The sequence below is a fragment of the Momordica charantia genome (genome assembly GCF_013281855.1).
Source record: "Momordica charantia cultivar OHB3-1 chromosome 10 unlocalized genomic scaffold, Mcharantia_2.0 BLBB01000010.1, whole genome shotgun sequence".
Classification (NCBI taxonomy): Eukaryota; Viridiplantae; Streptophyta; class Magnoliopsida; order Cucurbitales; family Cucurbitaceae; genus Momordica; species Momordica charantia.
Window position 1 is genome coordinate 3,554,350 of NW_028275158.1, and position 15,704 is coordinate 3,570,053.

At 34.9% G+C, this 15,704-nt stretch overlaps 2 protein-coding genes across 3 annotated transcripts; both read left to right on the forward strand.

The window, feature by feature from the left end:
* The first annotated feature begins 1,431 nt into the window (after positions 1 to 1,431).
* Positions 1,432 to 11,506, forward strand: LOC111017680 (S3 self-incompatibility locus-linked pollen protein). The gene is made up of 14 exons (XM_088118762.1): positions 1,432 to 1,890; positions 2,572 to 2,634; positions 3,396 to 3,830; positions 4,363 to 4,444; positions 5,031 to 5,092; positions 5,279 to 5,373; positions 6,425 to 6,504; positions 7,307 to 7,390; positions 8,113 to 8,229; positions 9,071 to 9,156; positions 9,561 to 9,667; positions 10,027 to 10,118; positions 10,208 to 10,284; positions 10,784 to 11,506. Exons 1-14 carry the CDS (start codon positions 1,738 to 1,740, stop codon positions 11,261 to 11,263), a joined length of 2,013 nt encoding a protein of 670 aa, XP_087974888.1. The 5' UTR covers positions 1,432 to 1,737; the 3' UTR covers positions 11,264 to 11,506.
* A 1,039-nt stretch (positions 11,507 to 12,545) lies between these two features.
* LOC111017751 (Protein kinase superfamily protein) lies at positions 12,546 to 15,289 on the forward strand. 2 transcript variants are annotated; one of them, XM_022293612.2, is made up of 2 exons: positions 12,546 to 12,800; positions 12,875 to 15,289. In XM_022293612.2, exon 2 carries the CDS (start codon positions 12,942 to 12,944, stop codon positions 14,886 to 14,888), a length of 1,947 nt encoding a protein of 648 aa, XP_022149304.1. In that variant the 5' UTR covers positions 12,546 to 12,800; positions 12,875 to 12,941; the 3' UTR covers positions 14,889 to 15,289. The 2 variants fall into 2 exon arrangements, with proteins under 2 accessions (XP_022149304.1, XP_022149305.1); XM_022293613.2 differs by having other exon boundaries at positions 12,904 to 15,289.
* The last annotated feature ends 415 nt before the right edge of the window (positions 15,290 to 15,704 follow it).

The following is a 15,704-nucleotide window of genomic DNA, read 5'->3' on the forward strand; positions in this document are numbered from 1 at the left end:
TTTTGATTCCAATGCTTTCGACTTTGGTTGGTTTTGGTTATTTATTTTGGTCTTTTGTTCGTTATATATTTTCAAAATGATTATTTTGGTACTTGTATTTTTTAAAAGTGATGAAATTAGTCTTTTTATTTGCATTGTTATCTCTTTTTAAGTATAATTTTAGTATGACACTATATTCACTAATTTTTTTGAATTATAATCATAAATTTGTATTAATGAATTTCCATTGTGTATACAAATTTATAAATAGAGACTAACATATATGTTTTGAAAATACAAATACTAAAACAGAACCAGAATTAAAAATATATGACCTAAAATTATTGCTTAAAAAAAAAAAAAAGTTAAAAATCAACGTTTTGAAAGTAAATAGGCTGGAATGATTATTTTTTCCTGAAAAAGATGTCAATTGGCAAATTATAAATTTAGTGCTGCCTAATAACCTCACGTCGTCTTTTAAGATTTTATAAAATAATTATGTCTATAACCTCAATTCGGCATTAAAAAGATTTCAAGAAATGATTTGGAATCATGCGATTCGAAATCGGAAAAAATAATTTTAAATTCTTGATGGTGTGTTTTGGAATGAGAATAGTATATAGTTAATGTAATTAAATTTTGTTTGTTTGGATGTTTACAGAAAAGAATAATAAATTTACTAATGTAGATTTTAGGTCTTAATTTATTTGTTAAAAATTAAAAAATAACAAAGTTAAATAAGTAGTCTGGCTTAGAATACAATTTCATGTGATAACAAATCAAAAATACAATTTGAAATCATCTAAAATCTTCAAATGATTATATTTCATGCGAAAATAAATCAGTACCTATTTAGTCAACTCAGTATTAAATATCCATTCGTTGATAAAGTATGAAAAATATTAATAAATAAATTTATTTAAAAATGATTAAATATTTATTTTTTATTTTTATAATATTTCTAGAAATATTCAGTCTCAAATAGGGGAGCCTGTAAAGTCTGAGAAAATTTTGGGAGTCAAAATTACTGTCGAAATTCATATGATTTTGAATGTCAACGTACTAAATCGACTTACCATTGTTTCCTCACTAATTTCTGACGTGAGTACAGAATAGACAAGGAGCATAATTTGGTTGGCAAACGAGACTCCAGGGCATATTCTTCGACCACTCCCAAATGGTATCAATTGTGGACTCTGTCCATTAACATCAAAATCCTTTTGACTAGTCAAAAATCTCTTTGGCCGAAATTCATATTTACGCATATCGAGACTTAGAACTTTAAATATGCAAATTAAATAAATTTAGACCAAATTAATTGCAAGCGACAAGTAACTCGATAGAGAAACCAAAGCATTTCCATGGTTTCTTTATAACAGATCTAAAATTTCAAAATAGAAATTATAATTTATGCGAAATGAAAATCATAACATTTGGAAGGACGGAAGGATGATAAGTCAAATACAGAAACAATATAGTACGGAATTCGTATGCATGGTTAAATTTTAATTTCTTGAGGACGAGGGTATAATCCTCCTCGTAAAAAATCAAAAATCAAAAAAATGTGGAGGATAAAGATTACGATCAAACGCTCCCTCCATGAATCGCCTCGGTCGGACTGATCACAGCAACGATTGCTGCGACGGAGCTTGATAATCTTGCATCAGTTTCTCGGAAGAACAAAAAGCCCTACCACAGATTTCTTCTTTCTTTCTTTTTTTTTTTTTTTGATGTTCAATATCTAGATAGGGCGTAGGTATGGATCCAGAGCAAACGTTTATTCGAGTTCAAGAGCGGTTTTCCCAGATGCTGACTCCCAAAGTCAGAGCCACTCTGGAGTATATGAACCTCTGTATAGCCATTACCTTGTTCTGTATTCTCGTCGTCATGCACGCAAACTACGTTCAGCAGGTTCTCCGCAAAGCACGATTCTTGTTGCAATTCAATTATACGTCTTTTATTTTTCATAAATTTGGGATGATTTTCGTCGTAAGTTGTAGGGTTCCCCAGCTGGTTAGGTTGAATTTATAAAGGTCTTGGTTAATTTCGAATTGAGTGACACTAGTCTGTTTTTTTTTTTTTCCCCTTAACACTTGCGAGAAGCCTTCTTTTTCTGTTTCCGGAAATGGGTTGCAGTCTTTTAGAATTAAGATGTTGAAGTAGGAAGGTCATAATCTGGTAGTACGGGTTTCCAGAATGCTTGAAGTTAATACAGTTTGGGTATCTAGTTGAACTCTTCATTTTTTGTGCTTTTCGCATAACATAGAATGGGTAGATGAGCATGTGTAATAGAACAGGTTATGTTGGGTTTTTTATTTTTTTCTCTGTTATAATTGTAGTTATAGTTATTGGCACCTGGCAAGCTGCTGTGTGTAGTAGTGTTGTTCGAGTCTAGTGTCGTTGATCATGTTAAAGAAGCACCTTCATGGATAGTAAAGTTACTAAACGGAATTCCTTTAAGGACATTGTCTTATGTAGCCTCTCCATATCCATGTTAATTATTGTTTTAGAGCATTTCTTGTTATGTGTGGACTAAAAGCTTAGTTCTTTAGTTTTTATGTTGTGTTAATTAAGCTTTGTTCTTTCTCGAAGCCTGGTTGTTCAAGTGAGCTCTCTAGAGTTGAGACAACAGATGCACAACTTATTCAAATTAAGGTAAATATTGTCTCCAAGTAGTAAAACTTTGAACTGATTGTTGCTTATGTTGATCAATGCTTTCCGATAGAGCGAGGATATTGTGGACCAATGATATCGTGGTTTTTCTTTGGAGGTGTTGGCTTGACAGAAATCAGAGGAATTTCCCAGATCATATAATTCTGTTAAATATTTTTGCTATTTAGTTTTGTTATCTCTAAGTTGTATACTATATCTAAAGCTTTTTGTAACTGTGATACTTTTCTGATTTCTGCCTATTAGTATCCCTTTTTGTTTGTCCCATTGGTTGTTTTTGTGATTCCCCATTCCCCCTCTGTATTACTTTCTTAAATGATAAGGTTTAAGTTTCTGCAAAAAATGTTTTCTTTTGCCGAAACTAATTTGTTATTTTTTGCTTAAGAAATTTCTTTTCATTTTTTATGCTCTTTAAATTTTTAACCATCTCCTTGATTAGCAAATAAACATAAAAATAGAAATATTTAATCTTATATAATAATGGGATCTTTCAAAAATATATATCTAGACTAGTCCTAATAATTGTTTCCTGATCATGTTATATTTTCATGTTTGTTCCTTAGAGTCGAATGAAGTTTTATATCTTCTCAGTAGAAAAGCCCGATTCTCTTTTCACTATGATTGATTGTCAAAAACGGAAAGGCTCAATTGTTACACTTTCTTTTGTTTATGTACTTGGATTTATACTATTGCTTTATAGCATCTACTTCAGTGTATAAAGCTAAATTTTTGTCATTTTCCATTAGATAACTACTGCAGGCCTGTGGTCACAAAATGACTCTGAACTTAATATTGAAGATGCCCCTGGAGGATTAACTGTAAGAGAGAGTTTGGAAGTTGCAAATGACGGAGATGAATTGACATTTTTGGCTGCAAAATTTTGGTTAAACTGGTTTGGTTCAGGTGCTAGAAGGGGTAAGTTGGCACCAAAGCTCTGGAAATCAGATACAGAAATTATAGAACATCAAGGAGAGAGTACTGGCGTGGATCAATGCTCAAAATCTGCAGTCGATGACACAGTCATCAAACTTGACAAAGAGGAGCTCCCCATTAGTTTCTTGGTATCAGTCAAGGAGACTTTTAAGGCAGCAATTGTTCACTTTGGTAGAAGGTGGAACCGACGAATTTTATTTATCTATAGACATACAAAGCAGATACTGACCAACTTGTGGAAGCTATCTGTGAGTAAATTATTAATGACATTACTTTAATTGCAAGATTCAAGCATGCTCCTTTATTGATCAAGTACTTACTTTTAGTTTTAGTATTCTATTAAGTTAGCTATTCTACTGCTGTAATGTACCATCAAGAAGCTCAAATAAGATCTTTCCTTTTCATTTTAGATTTTTTTCAGACAAAATTCATGAATAAAACATTCCACCATGTGCTAGTAAATAAACCTTTAGATTATAGTTTGGAGATTCTATGTGTGGTTGGTTCTCTTCTCATTGAGCTCATGTGTTCTTTAAATTATTGACCTTCAAATTTGTGGCCTTATATCAGGTGATGCTTGATGCTGTAGTGAATATGATGTAATCCTTAGGTTATTGACCTTAGAGCTTTTAGTACTCTTTAGTTAATGAGAGCTATTATTTTCCATCACGGCTTTCAATCTTATCTTCGTATTTGTTTGTTTCCTGTGCTCTTAGTGAAATGTTTCCTATAAAGAAACTACGTAAGAACACATTGTTGTTTGCCTTATTGCTGGTTCAGAATGTTGCAGGAATTCATTTAGATCTTGATGTCTCTAAGTGGTCGCAGATTCTTCATTTGGACAGGCTTCAGTCGGCTGCAGGTAGATAATCTGCTTTCTTTTTCTCACTGCATGCAAGTGTTACCGTGATGATGTGATAACCTGTAGGCTGTCTTTTGATGTTGACATAGAAAAATTTCTTAGAGAATCAGCCTTGTATTTTGACATAATTGGTTTCATGACCTTGATGCTTATTATCACATTATTTGATTTTTGTGTATGGAGGATTATTTATCCCCGCTGAGACACCTTGCAAGAACTGGATTTACCATTTTCAACTTTAGAGGAAGATAGATGGTCCACTAGCCTTAATAAGCCGTAAATAAAATTCCGAGTGCTTCTGGTTATGATGTTCCTCTTTCTATTGCTCCAATGCAAACCTTTCTTTCAATAAATGTGCTAACAATTTACAACGAGGCTTTACTGGTTACTTTATATTATATAACATTGCATGAGCTCATGTTCTTGCAAAAGTAAATAAATTCACTGTTGCCAGTGGATGAAAGAAACGAAATATGATACTTATTCGATTCAGATGTTCATGCCCTTGGTTTTGCAAGTATATTTTTCTTTATTAATTGATGTGAAGGTCGCTTGTTATGGTTGTAAGATGTGTTTTTCCCTTCAGTGCAATGGCTCGTGAGAAGAAGTAAAAGTTTTGAACCAACATACTTGTATACTAGAGAAAAGGTAATTTATTTTTATTGTTCATCTATTTTTGTTATGATAACTTCTTCTCAATTACTTCTGCTTTCTGTTCTGAAACTGTAATTTTCACTTATACTGAATTAATCTTGGTTGTAAGTGTTTTTAACCGAATGCTTTTCAAGTTGCTTTTATTCTATTTTTTGCAATAAGGTGGTTCATATGCTGCAGGGATATTTTTTATTACCAGAAGGAGCTAAGTCTAGGCATAATATCCAAACAGTTAATGTAAGCATACCAGCCCAACATTCATGCTTTGGAAACAGGTATAATAATTGATTCGGTGAATCTAATTTTTGAACGTGGAATGTTATTGTTATTGGTTTCTCTAGAAACTCAGTTTGTTTTTTCAGAGAAGAAGTTTATGGAAGATTTTTACTTCATTGATTTTTTTACTTGTTCCTTGTACTTACAAGGGTAGAGTTCCATAATGGTCCCTTTCTTCAAGAAAGCCATGTGTATAGCTTTTGACCTCTCCTGATCAAAGGAGAAATAAGAAAGGTGAGTAGGACGAAGAGGCATAGCTTCCTGATATACAAAAGGTTGCTACTCATTTGGACATGCATTTTTTCTTTTCAAAAAGCAAAATAATATTGTTTGCTCAATTATTTCCAAATTTGATTTGAATTAGTTATTTTTTTGTTAGATGTAAAAGAGGGCAACTAGATTTAAGGATGATTTGGGATGCTCCCACTCTTGAAACTAAGAAGATGCCAAAAGGAAAAGATCCCAATGGACGTAAAAAAGAAAAGAAAAGAGAGAATAATTAAAAAAAAAACCGATGAGATAAAGAGCTTAGCTAGAGGCTAAGAAACAAGGTAAAAAATTCTTGAGTCTCCCTCGAGACACCAACGAAATTCTTGGTTCTTCTCAAGCCATAATCTTCAACATATAGCCTTGATGGGCCTAATTGTGGCTTTGTCAACATGCCCAGTCAAAGGTTGGGAAACAGCGTCTTGGATATTGGAAGGAGGGGGGACATCAACTCAAGTGAAATAGTTCCGGAAGCAAACTTAAAAATTTGTGGCTTTTTGCATCTTTGTAATTACACCGTTGAGGAAAGATTGAGACTTGAGAGGGATAAATTTGGGTTTCATTTCTGAGTTCTATCTGACGTAACCTTTCCTTCATAGGTTCATGTATCTTGGTTGTACCTTTCCATGTCTTAGTAAAATTGTTGTCTCATTTCCAAACTAATAATTGAAGATCTAATCAGGTTTACTGTAACTTTTTAAAATATGTATTTTGCAGAAAAATAATTATATTGTTGTTGTCATTGTCTGCCATCATCATTATGATAATCATTATTTTTGGCAGATGGCAGCAACTCCTCATAAACAGATTTGTTGGGTATGATACCATCTTGATGAATAGTTTACTGACGTTTCCTGGTCAAGGTAATATATTTATCTGTATGTAGTTACCATGTTATGGTGGAAAATGTTTTAAGCGTGCTTTGCATATGTTTTTCTTGGAATCACTCGGATTCTTTTTTCCCTTCTGCATCTTTAATTGGCATCTTATTGGCTTATTAAGGGTTCGTTTGGTAATGTTCCTATTTCTTGTTTATCGTTTCCAATTTCATTAAGAAACCTAAGCATTTTGCAACTAATTATGTTTTTTATTTCTATTTTTTGAAAACATTCAATGTATAGAAATTTTGGGAACCATCAGAACAAGTTTCATGTTTCCATCTCCGATTTGTTATAAAACATAAATATAAATATTGTTCGACTATCATTGAATTCATGAGTGCTTGGGACTATGCAATAAGAAACAAACAAAAAACGGAAAGGTTACCAAACGGGCTCTAAGTTTTCTTTGAGTGATCGGTTTAGTGCATATCTTTCAACTATAGTATCTCTGATTAATCCTGTAAATGATTCTTTTAGAATTGATTATGATTTTATTTATAAGTTCGTTTGTTTTTGTTTGTAACCTGTAATGAGTGTCCAACCCCCATATTTGAATTTTGTTTTATAAAAAAACCTTTAATGAGTGCACAACTCTAGTTCATTTTCATAAAACAAAATCTTCAATTAATGGAATTTCTTGGAACCCATCTCCTGTACGCTTTCTTCATTTTAGATGTCTCTGTACTCTTGTTCAATGTGAAGAATGTATACTGTATTGTATCTTTTGCTTTAGGAGGATGTATATCTTTTATTACATTTTCAGCTAAGCTGAAATTTGCTTCAGGCTATCTTTACAATTACCAAACGAAGGAGTTTTACAATCTTAGTTATGCATTTGAGCCGCCAGATGGCCCTGCAAGATTTGGAGGTTCGTCGAATAATCATTTTTCTTTTACTGCATACCAATTTGGAGATATGGGAGGTCTTGTAGTCCTAACTAGTGGTATTAGAGTCATATTCTTGCACTGTGGATTAGATCCTTGAATGTTAACAAAAGTGGTTCTTTGTGAGCTTCTGCCTTTGTCTGGGCTTTACAAATTGTAATATGCCTGGTCACCTCGAGATAGTTTGCTTTACCTCAAGTGCATTGAGTGTTCTGATACTATTAGCTCCTCACCTCTATCAAGAAGATAATTTATACAGTTGGTTGCCAAGGTGCAAAGATGAAAGTTCTCCTTACTGAACACCGCTATTAATGAATCGTTTTGTAAATACCAGTGGAGTATAATTGCTGTAATGAACAGGCACATTTTTCTATTTCACCATAAACTTGATTCATTACCGTGTGGATTATCCTTTGCCTAATTTTGGTACTGATTTGTCCTGCCAGAATTTTAGATAATTAGTTTAAATTTTAATGAGTCCATTCTGCTGCTGGGAATTTTCTCCTGGCTATTTAAAATGCTTCTGTATTATTATTATTGTTATTACTATTATTTGATAATTTTTTTTAGATAAATAAAATGTCTGTATTAGAGTTTAGTTATTTCCATTAGGTCATTTCCTTAATAATCTGTGTTAAGACATACAGTTTTTGGACTATGATATCTGCCTTGACAAGTACCGTTCTCTCGCCTTGTTTCCATGCAGACTACTTCGTAACCAAGTGTGGTGTGCTCATGATGTCACTCTTTGTTTTCTTCACTACCACTATGTCGGTGTCATTTACATTGAGGGAGACGCAGGCTCGCATGTTGAAGTTTACAGGTTCCTTTCTTTCATTTGCTCTATGAAAGTATAGTTTTTTCATTTTAAAAAAGGTTTACAGGTTCCTCAATATTACTTTTCCACCGGTGGCCTTGTACATCATTATAGCTTCATGTGTGGCATGCTAGAATGCACGCCTACATTTTATTCAGAGAGCTAGCCCCTCTTTCTTCTTCTGTCTACTGCTCATTTATGAGCCTCAATATTCTTATGTTACCACACTGGTTTGGCAAGTATGGTAGAAGTTACCAGTGTGCTAGAAATGCATGAAGTCAGTAGACTTTCTCATCTCATGGTGCCATATGCAGAGTTACTGATAATAAATATTTATATTATGAAAGAGAAATTAAATGTTCTTAGTGACTCCATTTAATTTGATAAGTAGGGTCAATGGAAAATGATGGTTTTAGATTAATTTTTTGGTCGAGAACTTGGGTTGTATCAAAATGTTCTTTAATTGCCCGAAGTAAAGTGGTTGATCAAGTGGAATTCTGCAGTGGGTCATTTTTATTTTAATTTTTTAGTGGAATTCTGCAGTGGGTCATTTTTATTTTTATTTTTTAGTTCAACAACATGTGAGGGAGGGTGAAGATTCGAATATTCGACTTTTAGATAAAAGATATATACCTTAACCAGTTGATCTATTTTCAAGATGCCCAACCGGTCACATCTTAAATATTTCTCATAGCCAAGAATTTTTAAATTAGTTTCTCCATGGCTTCTGAGATGTCTGATCTGTTTCCAATGTCGATGGATATATCCATCCATCCTTAGAGTTCAGGAAGGCTGCATAACTTTTCTTGAAATATAATGGGGTTCGACTTGTTTTTAATTACTGCAGTGCAGCTTCAACACCATGCTCGGCATCAACTTCCAACGTTTCAGTTGATCTTTGTGCACGTAATTGAGTCACTTGTCTTTGTTCCAGTAAGCATTCCAGATTTTTTTCTTTACTGCTGATTGTATTTCTAGTTTTTTACCATTTGGTGGTCCATATTGTCTGACAACTCTGTTACCGGGTCCCTTTTTATGATGCAGTTAAGCACATGTGTGTCAATCCTCTTTTTTTTGTTTGGACCCCTCTATGCATTCTGCGTCTGTGGGTACGGAGGGGACTCTCGCCCCCCCTCCTTTCATAAATGGAATTCATCTGTCAGCTGAGGGAGCTAGTCCTCTGTTATCACAATAAAAATGGAATATCAAAACATTCAAAACTTCCATTTTTTTCTTTGGTTGTGCTGACCTTCTAGTTGTTTCGTTACATTTTTCCCTGCTTTTTTCTATTGACCACTCTTCATGAGTTCATAAATAATCTATCGCTTCATTTGCAGATTATGATCGGTATACTATTTTTCCTGTTTGAGTTTTATGATGATCAGCTCTTGGCATTCATGGTCTTGATCCTGGTGTGGTTAAGTGAATTATTTACACTCATAAGGTCTCTCTCTCTCTCTCTCTCTATCTCTCTCACATACACACGCACAATTTACACTAATAAGGTCTCTCTCTCTCTCAATTTACCCCTCACACCTTCCTTTGGGGTTTGTATCCTTCAACTTTTTTCTTCCTTCTCGTATTATCAATGAAAAGTTTGTTTCTTGTTAAAAAAAAAAAAATTACCCCTCACACACATACACTTTGCGGTTTTATTCTGCGTTAGCACTTGTCTTATACTGTCATCAGAACCAACAATTTTGCGTTAGAATTTATATAATACATTTGATACTGTGCACAATACATATCAATTATATTTGTAGCTTTTACGGAATCTAATATTGTTGTTTTTATTACCTGCAGTGTGCGGACTCCAATATCGATGAAGTTTTTTCCCCGCTTTTTTCTGCTCTATTTTCTAGTTTTTCATATTTATTTCTTCTCCTATGCTTATGGTATGCCACTTATCTATTAACTATCCAACAATTGGCCTTTTATCTTCTTGTTAATCAGATCCTAAATTCCTTTTTCACAAAATTTTCAGGTTTTTCATATTTGGCTCTTTCTACAACTGCCGCCTTTATGCAGCATCTGATTCTATATTTTTGGAACCGCTTTGAGGTGCACTATTTTCCATCTTCATTAAACTAAAGTACGTTTGAAAATTTCAAAGATAGTAATAATGGAACTAGTGTCTTCATAAGAGTTAAAAGTGAACTCGGGTGTTTTATATTAGCTTTATATTTCTCAGTCTGGTCTGCTATACTATTTCTCTTATGTTCATGAGCTGCGCATGGCTCAGTGTTAAGTGATCCCCCACCCCACATTTGTTGAACTAAAAGAAAAGGCTGAGTTGCTAGCAGATACTAAGCTGAACAAAGCCTATGTTGGTTTGTGAATTGGGTCTATGGTTTACTCGTTTTTGGGAGAGCCACATTAAGAAGAGTAGTTAATCCATTTACATATTTTAAGTGAGAGTTGGATCAATATTTATTTAGGCATGTAGTTGGCTTCCTGGTGTGTTTTCTTGTCACTCTATGGTTTATTGATGCGCGTTCATTACACATTTTAAATTTAGTCAACCAATTGCTTATAAATTTACCAGTCACATCCAATACAGGTACCGGCTTTGCAGAGGTTCATGCAAAACAGACGATCTCAACTACATCAACATCCTGACTTCCATATTACCTCTTCTACCATTCTTGCTTCCACATTGCATATTACAAGGTTAAACACAAGGAATCCCGGTGCACTAAATACAGATCCAAACTCTGGGACTGATTCGAGATCTGCACCCGAAACTATGCCCCCTGGACCTGGAGATATGACCGGAGAAGTTCCCCATCTTCAAGAGCAAATAGAAAATGATGGTCTTGACACAGCACGCGACACAATTCAAATTCCGGGACAAGAACTTGGGCAACCGAGGACTGCAAATTCTTTTAGTTCTCTGCTGTTTTCGATCTTGGGAGGGCGAGGGGCTACTTCTGAAGGTATTAACTCACTACGTTCGATGTTCCGAGATGGAAGGACGCATGGACAAGGTTATACACAATCACCTACTGAGGAAAACAATGAGAATCAGAACGTTCAATAGTGCTGGATTGTCATGGTTGAAAATTAATCCATAGGTGTTGATATTTTCCTAGTAGTGTATGTAAGTTGAACATTGATTCGGGGCGGGGTTGGCGGTTGGCGGTGGCGGGTAAGCAAAGGAGGAGAAAAGAAAAGAAAGGGTAGTAGGTAGAATGATATTTTATCTAATTGGCTGTGTTACATGACTGGCCTTAACTCCTATTATTGATTATAACAATGAAAAAAAGTATACTTAATGGCATTATGATGGGAGGGGATCCTATTTCTTGTGTGTATAGCAATAGCAAGGAAAAAAATTAAGTCTTTGAAAAATAGTAAAAATTGTTGACAACAATCAAGCAGAGGAAAAACACTTTTTTACCAACAAGAATTTTGTCAAACATTATGAATGGATGTCATTGGTATTATTATTATTACAATCTATCTATATTTTGTGTAAATGAATTTTTGCTACAGAGGGAAAAAAACGGCAATGTCATTATCTATTTTATTTAGATATTAATTATATATTAACTCTAAATTAAAATTAAAGATAAATTGACAAAATATGTAATTGGGTCATATGAAAACTATAAAGAATTGGACTTGACCAAATTAGAAAAAGAGACTTTGAAAGCTTTCAGAATCAGATGATAAAGGTTAAAGATTGAATCCACCATACAACACATACAACAAAAATCAAAGTTTTATTCTTCAGAACTAGATTGTTCTAATTGGCTGGTCCATTTTCCTTTTAAGAAAATTAATGTGTTATACAACTGGCCTTAATGTCACGCAGAAGTTATCATTATTATTATTTTTTCCTCATGTAAATAGGACATCAGCGAGTTAGTATTTTATATGAGGTAATACATAGCTACTTGCAAGTACATTTTGAAGCCTAAAGCTACTTGCAAATACATTTTGAAGCCTAAAGTTAGTATTAATATGAGTTGGTCGTACCTATCAATCTACAAAATTTCTATTGACAATTGAAAATCGTCTTTCCTTAGCAAATTTCTGGTTAGTCATAATTTTTTCCAAGTCGAGCCAAACGAGCTCTGATTTTAGGTGGATTACAAGCCCTTCCTCGTTCTCAATGTGTTTGAGATAAGGTCCGAACACACGTGCCTCAACAGGAGAATGTCACATATTTGTTCTTAGATTTACCCCTGACACTATTTATATAATCATCAACATATATTATTTTACCCAAAAAAAAAAAAGAAAAAGAAAATTATTTATTTACCATAATCTTCTGCAAGAAAAAGAAAACAAAGTGCAATCATGGATGTTCATCATTGCGTAAAAAGTTCCTATTCACAGTCCTTACTTCTTGATAATTCCATTTCCATTTCCATTTCCATTTATGTACCAAAAGATGGAGATTCATTGGAGACCCAATTTTCCCACTGAAAAAAAAAAATTATCTTTATCAAATCCATTCTCAACAACCACTTTCCCCTTTCCACTTTCCAGGAAGATGATGAATCGAAGAAAACGACGAAAGAAATCCACCTTTCCAGCCACCACCAACGCCAACTAGTGGAGAAAAAATGGTGGGTGCTGCAGTATTTTGACCCCTCTCTCTCCTCTCATCTTCTTCATCTTCATTTTTTATACTTTTTTTCAGATTTTCTTTGTTGCCCATCTCAATTTCAGAGTACCCAGTAAAGAATTCGAACCGAAAAGGGAGAATCATGAAGGTTTTGATTAGCTTTCTTCTCTTTTTACTCTCTGTTACTTCAGCCGCCACTTCGATCACCAACTCCACTTGCCCAATGGACCTCAATTATGTGCTCAGAATCCCATGGAATGAGACGGATTGCAGAAACCCCCTTTTCGAGGCCACTGCCGCAGCCGCCATGAATGATTCCTCTAAAATCCCTTGCTGTCAAACCCTCTTGTCCCTGTTCGGAATTGCTCTGGCCCAACACCTGAAAGAAACCTCTCTTTTCAACCTCCCAAACCTAGCAACCTCCAATTCTTGCCTCCGAGATTTCCAATCGAAGCTCTCCTCGTCCTCGCTCTCCCTCCCCGGCGATCTTGTTTCCAAGTGCTTTGATCCTTGGCAGTTTGTGATCTCTCCTGATGTCTGTGCTGGTATTCAGACGACTCGAGATTGGGTTTCGAAGCTTGGCCAGACCTCGCCGCTGGATTCTGGGTGTCGGTCAGACCTCACCGCTGCAAGTTGTGATGCGTGTCTCGCGGCTGGTTTCAAAGTTCAATCTATCTTGACTGGAATTGATGGTAACAAATCTCATTCTAGGGATTGCTTTTACTTTGCTGTTCTTTATGCTGCTGGAATTGTGAATGAGTATGGCCCTGAGGGCGACAGTGCGTTAGATTGCATTTTTAATCTGCAATTGAATACTGAAAAGGATTCGAAAAGTAAGCATGCTGCTCTTGTTTATGGCCTAACTTCTGCTGTTGTTGGAGTTTTGATCATTTTTGTTCTGTTGGGAATGTGCTTTTGGTTTTACAAATGGAAAAAATTGACTAGGAAGTCTAGTTTAGAGTTTGATGCAGAGATGGATGAACCAGGGTCTAGGCCACATGCCAGGCCAAACACTGGATCAATTTGGTTCAAGATTCAGGAGCTAGACAAGGCAACTGATAATTTTTCTCCAAAAAACTTCATTGGGAGAGGTGGGTTTGGCTTAGTTTACAAAGGGACATTACCTGATGGAAGTGTGGTGGCAGTAAAGAAAGTAATTGAATCAGATTTTCAAGGCAATGCAGAGTTTTGCAATGAGGTTGAAATAATCAGTAATTTGAAGCATAGAAATCTTGTTCCACTTAGAGGGTGTTGTGTGATTGATGGGGATGACTGTTATGACGAGAGAGGAAGTGAGAGATACCTTGTTTACGATTACATGCCGAATGGAAATCTTGACGACCATTTGTTCCATACACTATTTGATCAAGTTGGAACTGTGAAGAAACGATTGACATGGCCTCAAAGGAAGAACATTATCTTGGATGTGGCAAAAGGCCTAGCTTATCTGCACTATGGGGTGAAACCCGCGATATATCACAGAGATATCAAGGCGACGAACATATTGCTAGATGCAGATATGAGAGCAAGAGTGGCAGATTTCGGGCTCGCCAAACAGAGCAGGGAAGGACAGTCTCATCTAACAACTAGAGTTGCAGGTACTCATGGGTATTTAGCCCCTGAATACGCACTTTACGGACAACTAACTGAGAAGAGCGATGTTTATAGTTTCGGGGTCGTTGTTTTGGAGATAATGTGTGGGAGAAAAGCTCTTGATTTCTCTTTGTCGTCATCCCCTCGTGCGTTCCTGATCACAGATTGGGCTTGGTCTTTGGTGAAAGCTGGAAAAATAGGGGAGACCCTTGATCCTTCTTTGGTGAAAGATGGAGGAGACTCATCTAATTCAAATCCTAAAGCAATCATGGAAAGATTTGTTGCAGTAGGAATTTTATGTTCTCATGTGATGGTGGCTTTACGGCCCACCATTTTGGACGCTCTGAAAATGTTGGAAGGTGACATAGAAGTTCCCCAAATTTCTGATCGGCCAGTGCCTTATGGGCATCCTTCAGTTTTTGGCGATGGCAGCAACTTCAGCATATCGCCCGCGTTGAGCGGGCCTCAATTGCATAGCGGCGACATGCTCAGGTGACAACAAGACCAAACACCTTCAGTATCAAACAACATGAAAGACATCAAACTCAATTAGGCGAAATCGTTCTGACAGTAGATTATGTTCCATGTAGCAACTCAAAATGAAGGCTGGAAATTGAGATAATCCGATGTAGTTCGTAAGCGTTTTCCAAGCCAGAAAGAAATGACATCTACTGCAAAATGGGAGTCTAATTGCAGAAGAGAACCTGAGAAATTGAAACAGGTGAGGCCAAAAACTTAAGACTACATACATTAAGAAATGGAATTATTGAGGAAAAACAGATGCCTCAGATTTTGAATCTCTCTCTTGAGTCTGTAAATAATGTATCATTAGGCATACTTTTGGTTCTTAAATGTTATTGATTTATAGAAAGTATAAAGATGCACAATTTTCCTGTCTCTCATTTTCCCTTTTCAATGGTAAGGGAAATTGGATATCTTCATCATAGTAAAGGTACTGATGCTATTGCTCTATATAGAAGCAATCAAGAAAACAAGTTTAAAAACAATAGGTTTTTTTTTTGGAGGATAAAAATAATAAGTAAAGGGCCTCATTTCTCAATTAATCAAGATAAACATTATTGTATTTAATAATTATTTTTAAAAAGTAGAAGCATTGATAACTATTTCTGATTTCTAATTTTCTAAAATTTTAAATAAAAAAAGTAAGTATTATATGAAAATTAAAATTCCTATATTTTTATGTTATATTTAATTTTTGATATTTATTATACATTTTATAAGTAAAAGACAATGCAATAATATTATTATCTATATTTTGAAAAAATTGAAATCAGGAACAAGAAATTTGACT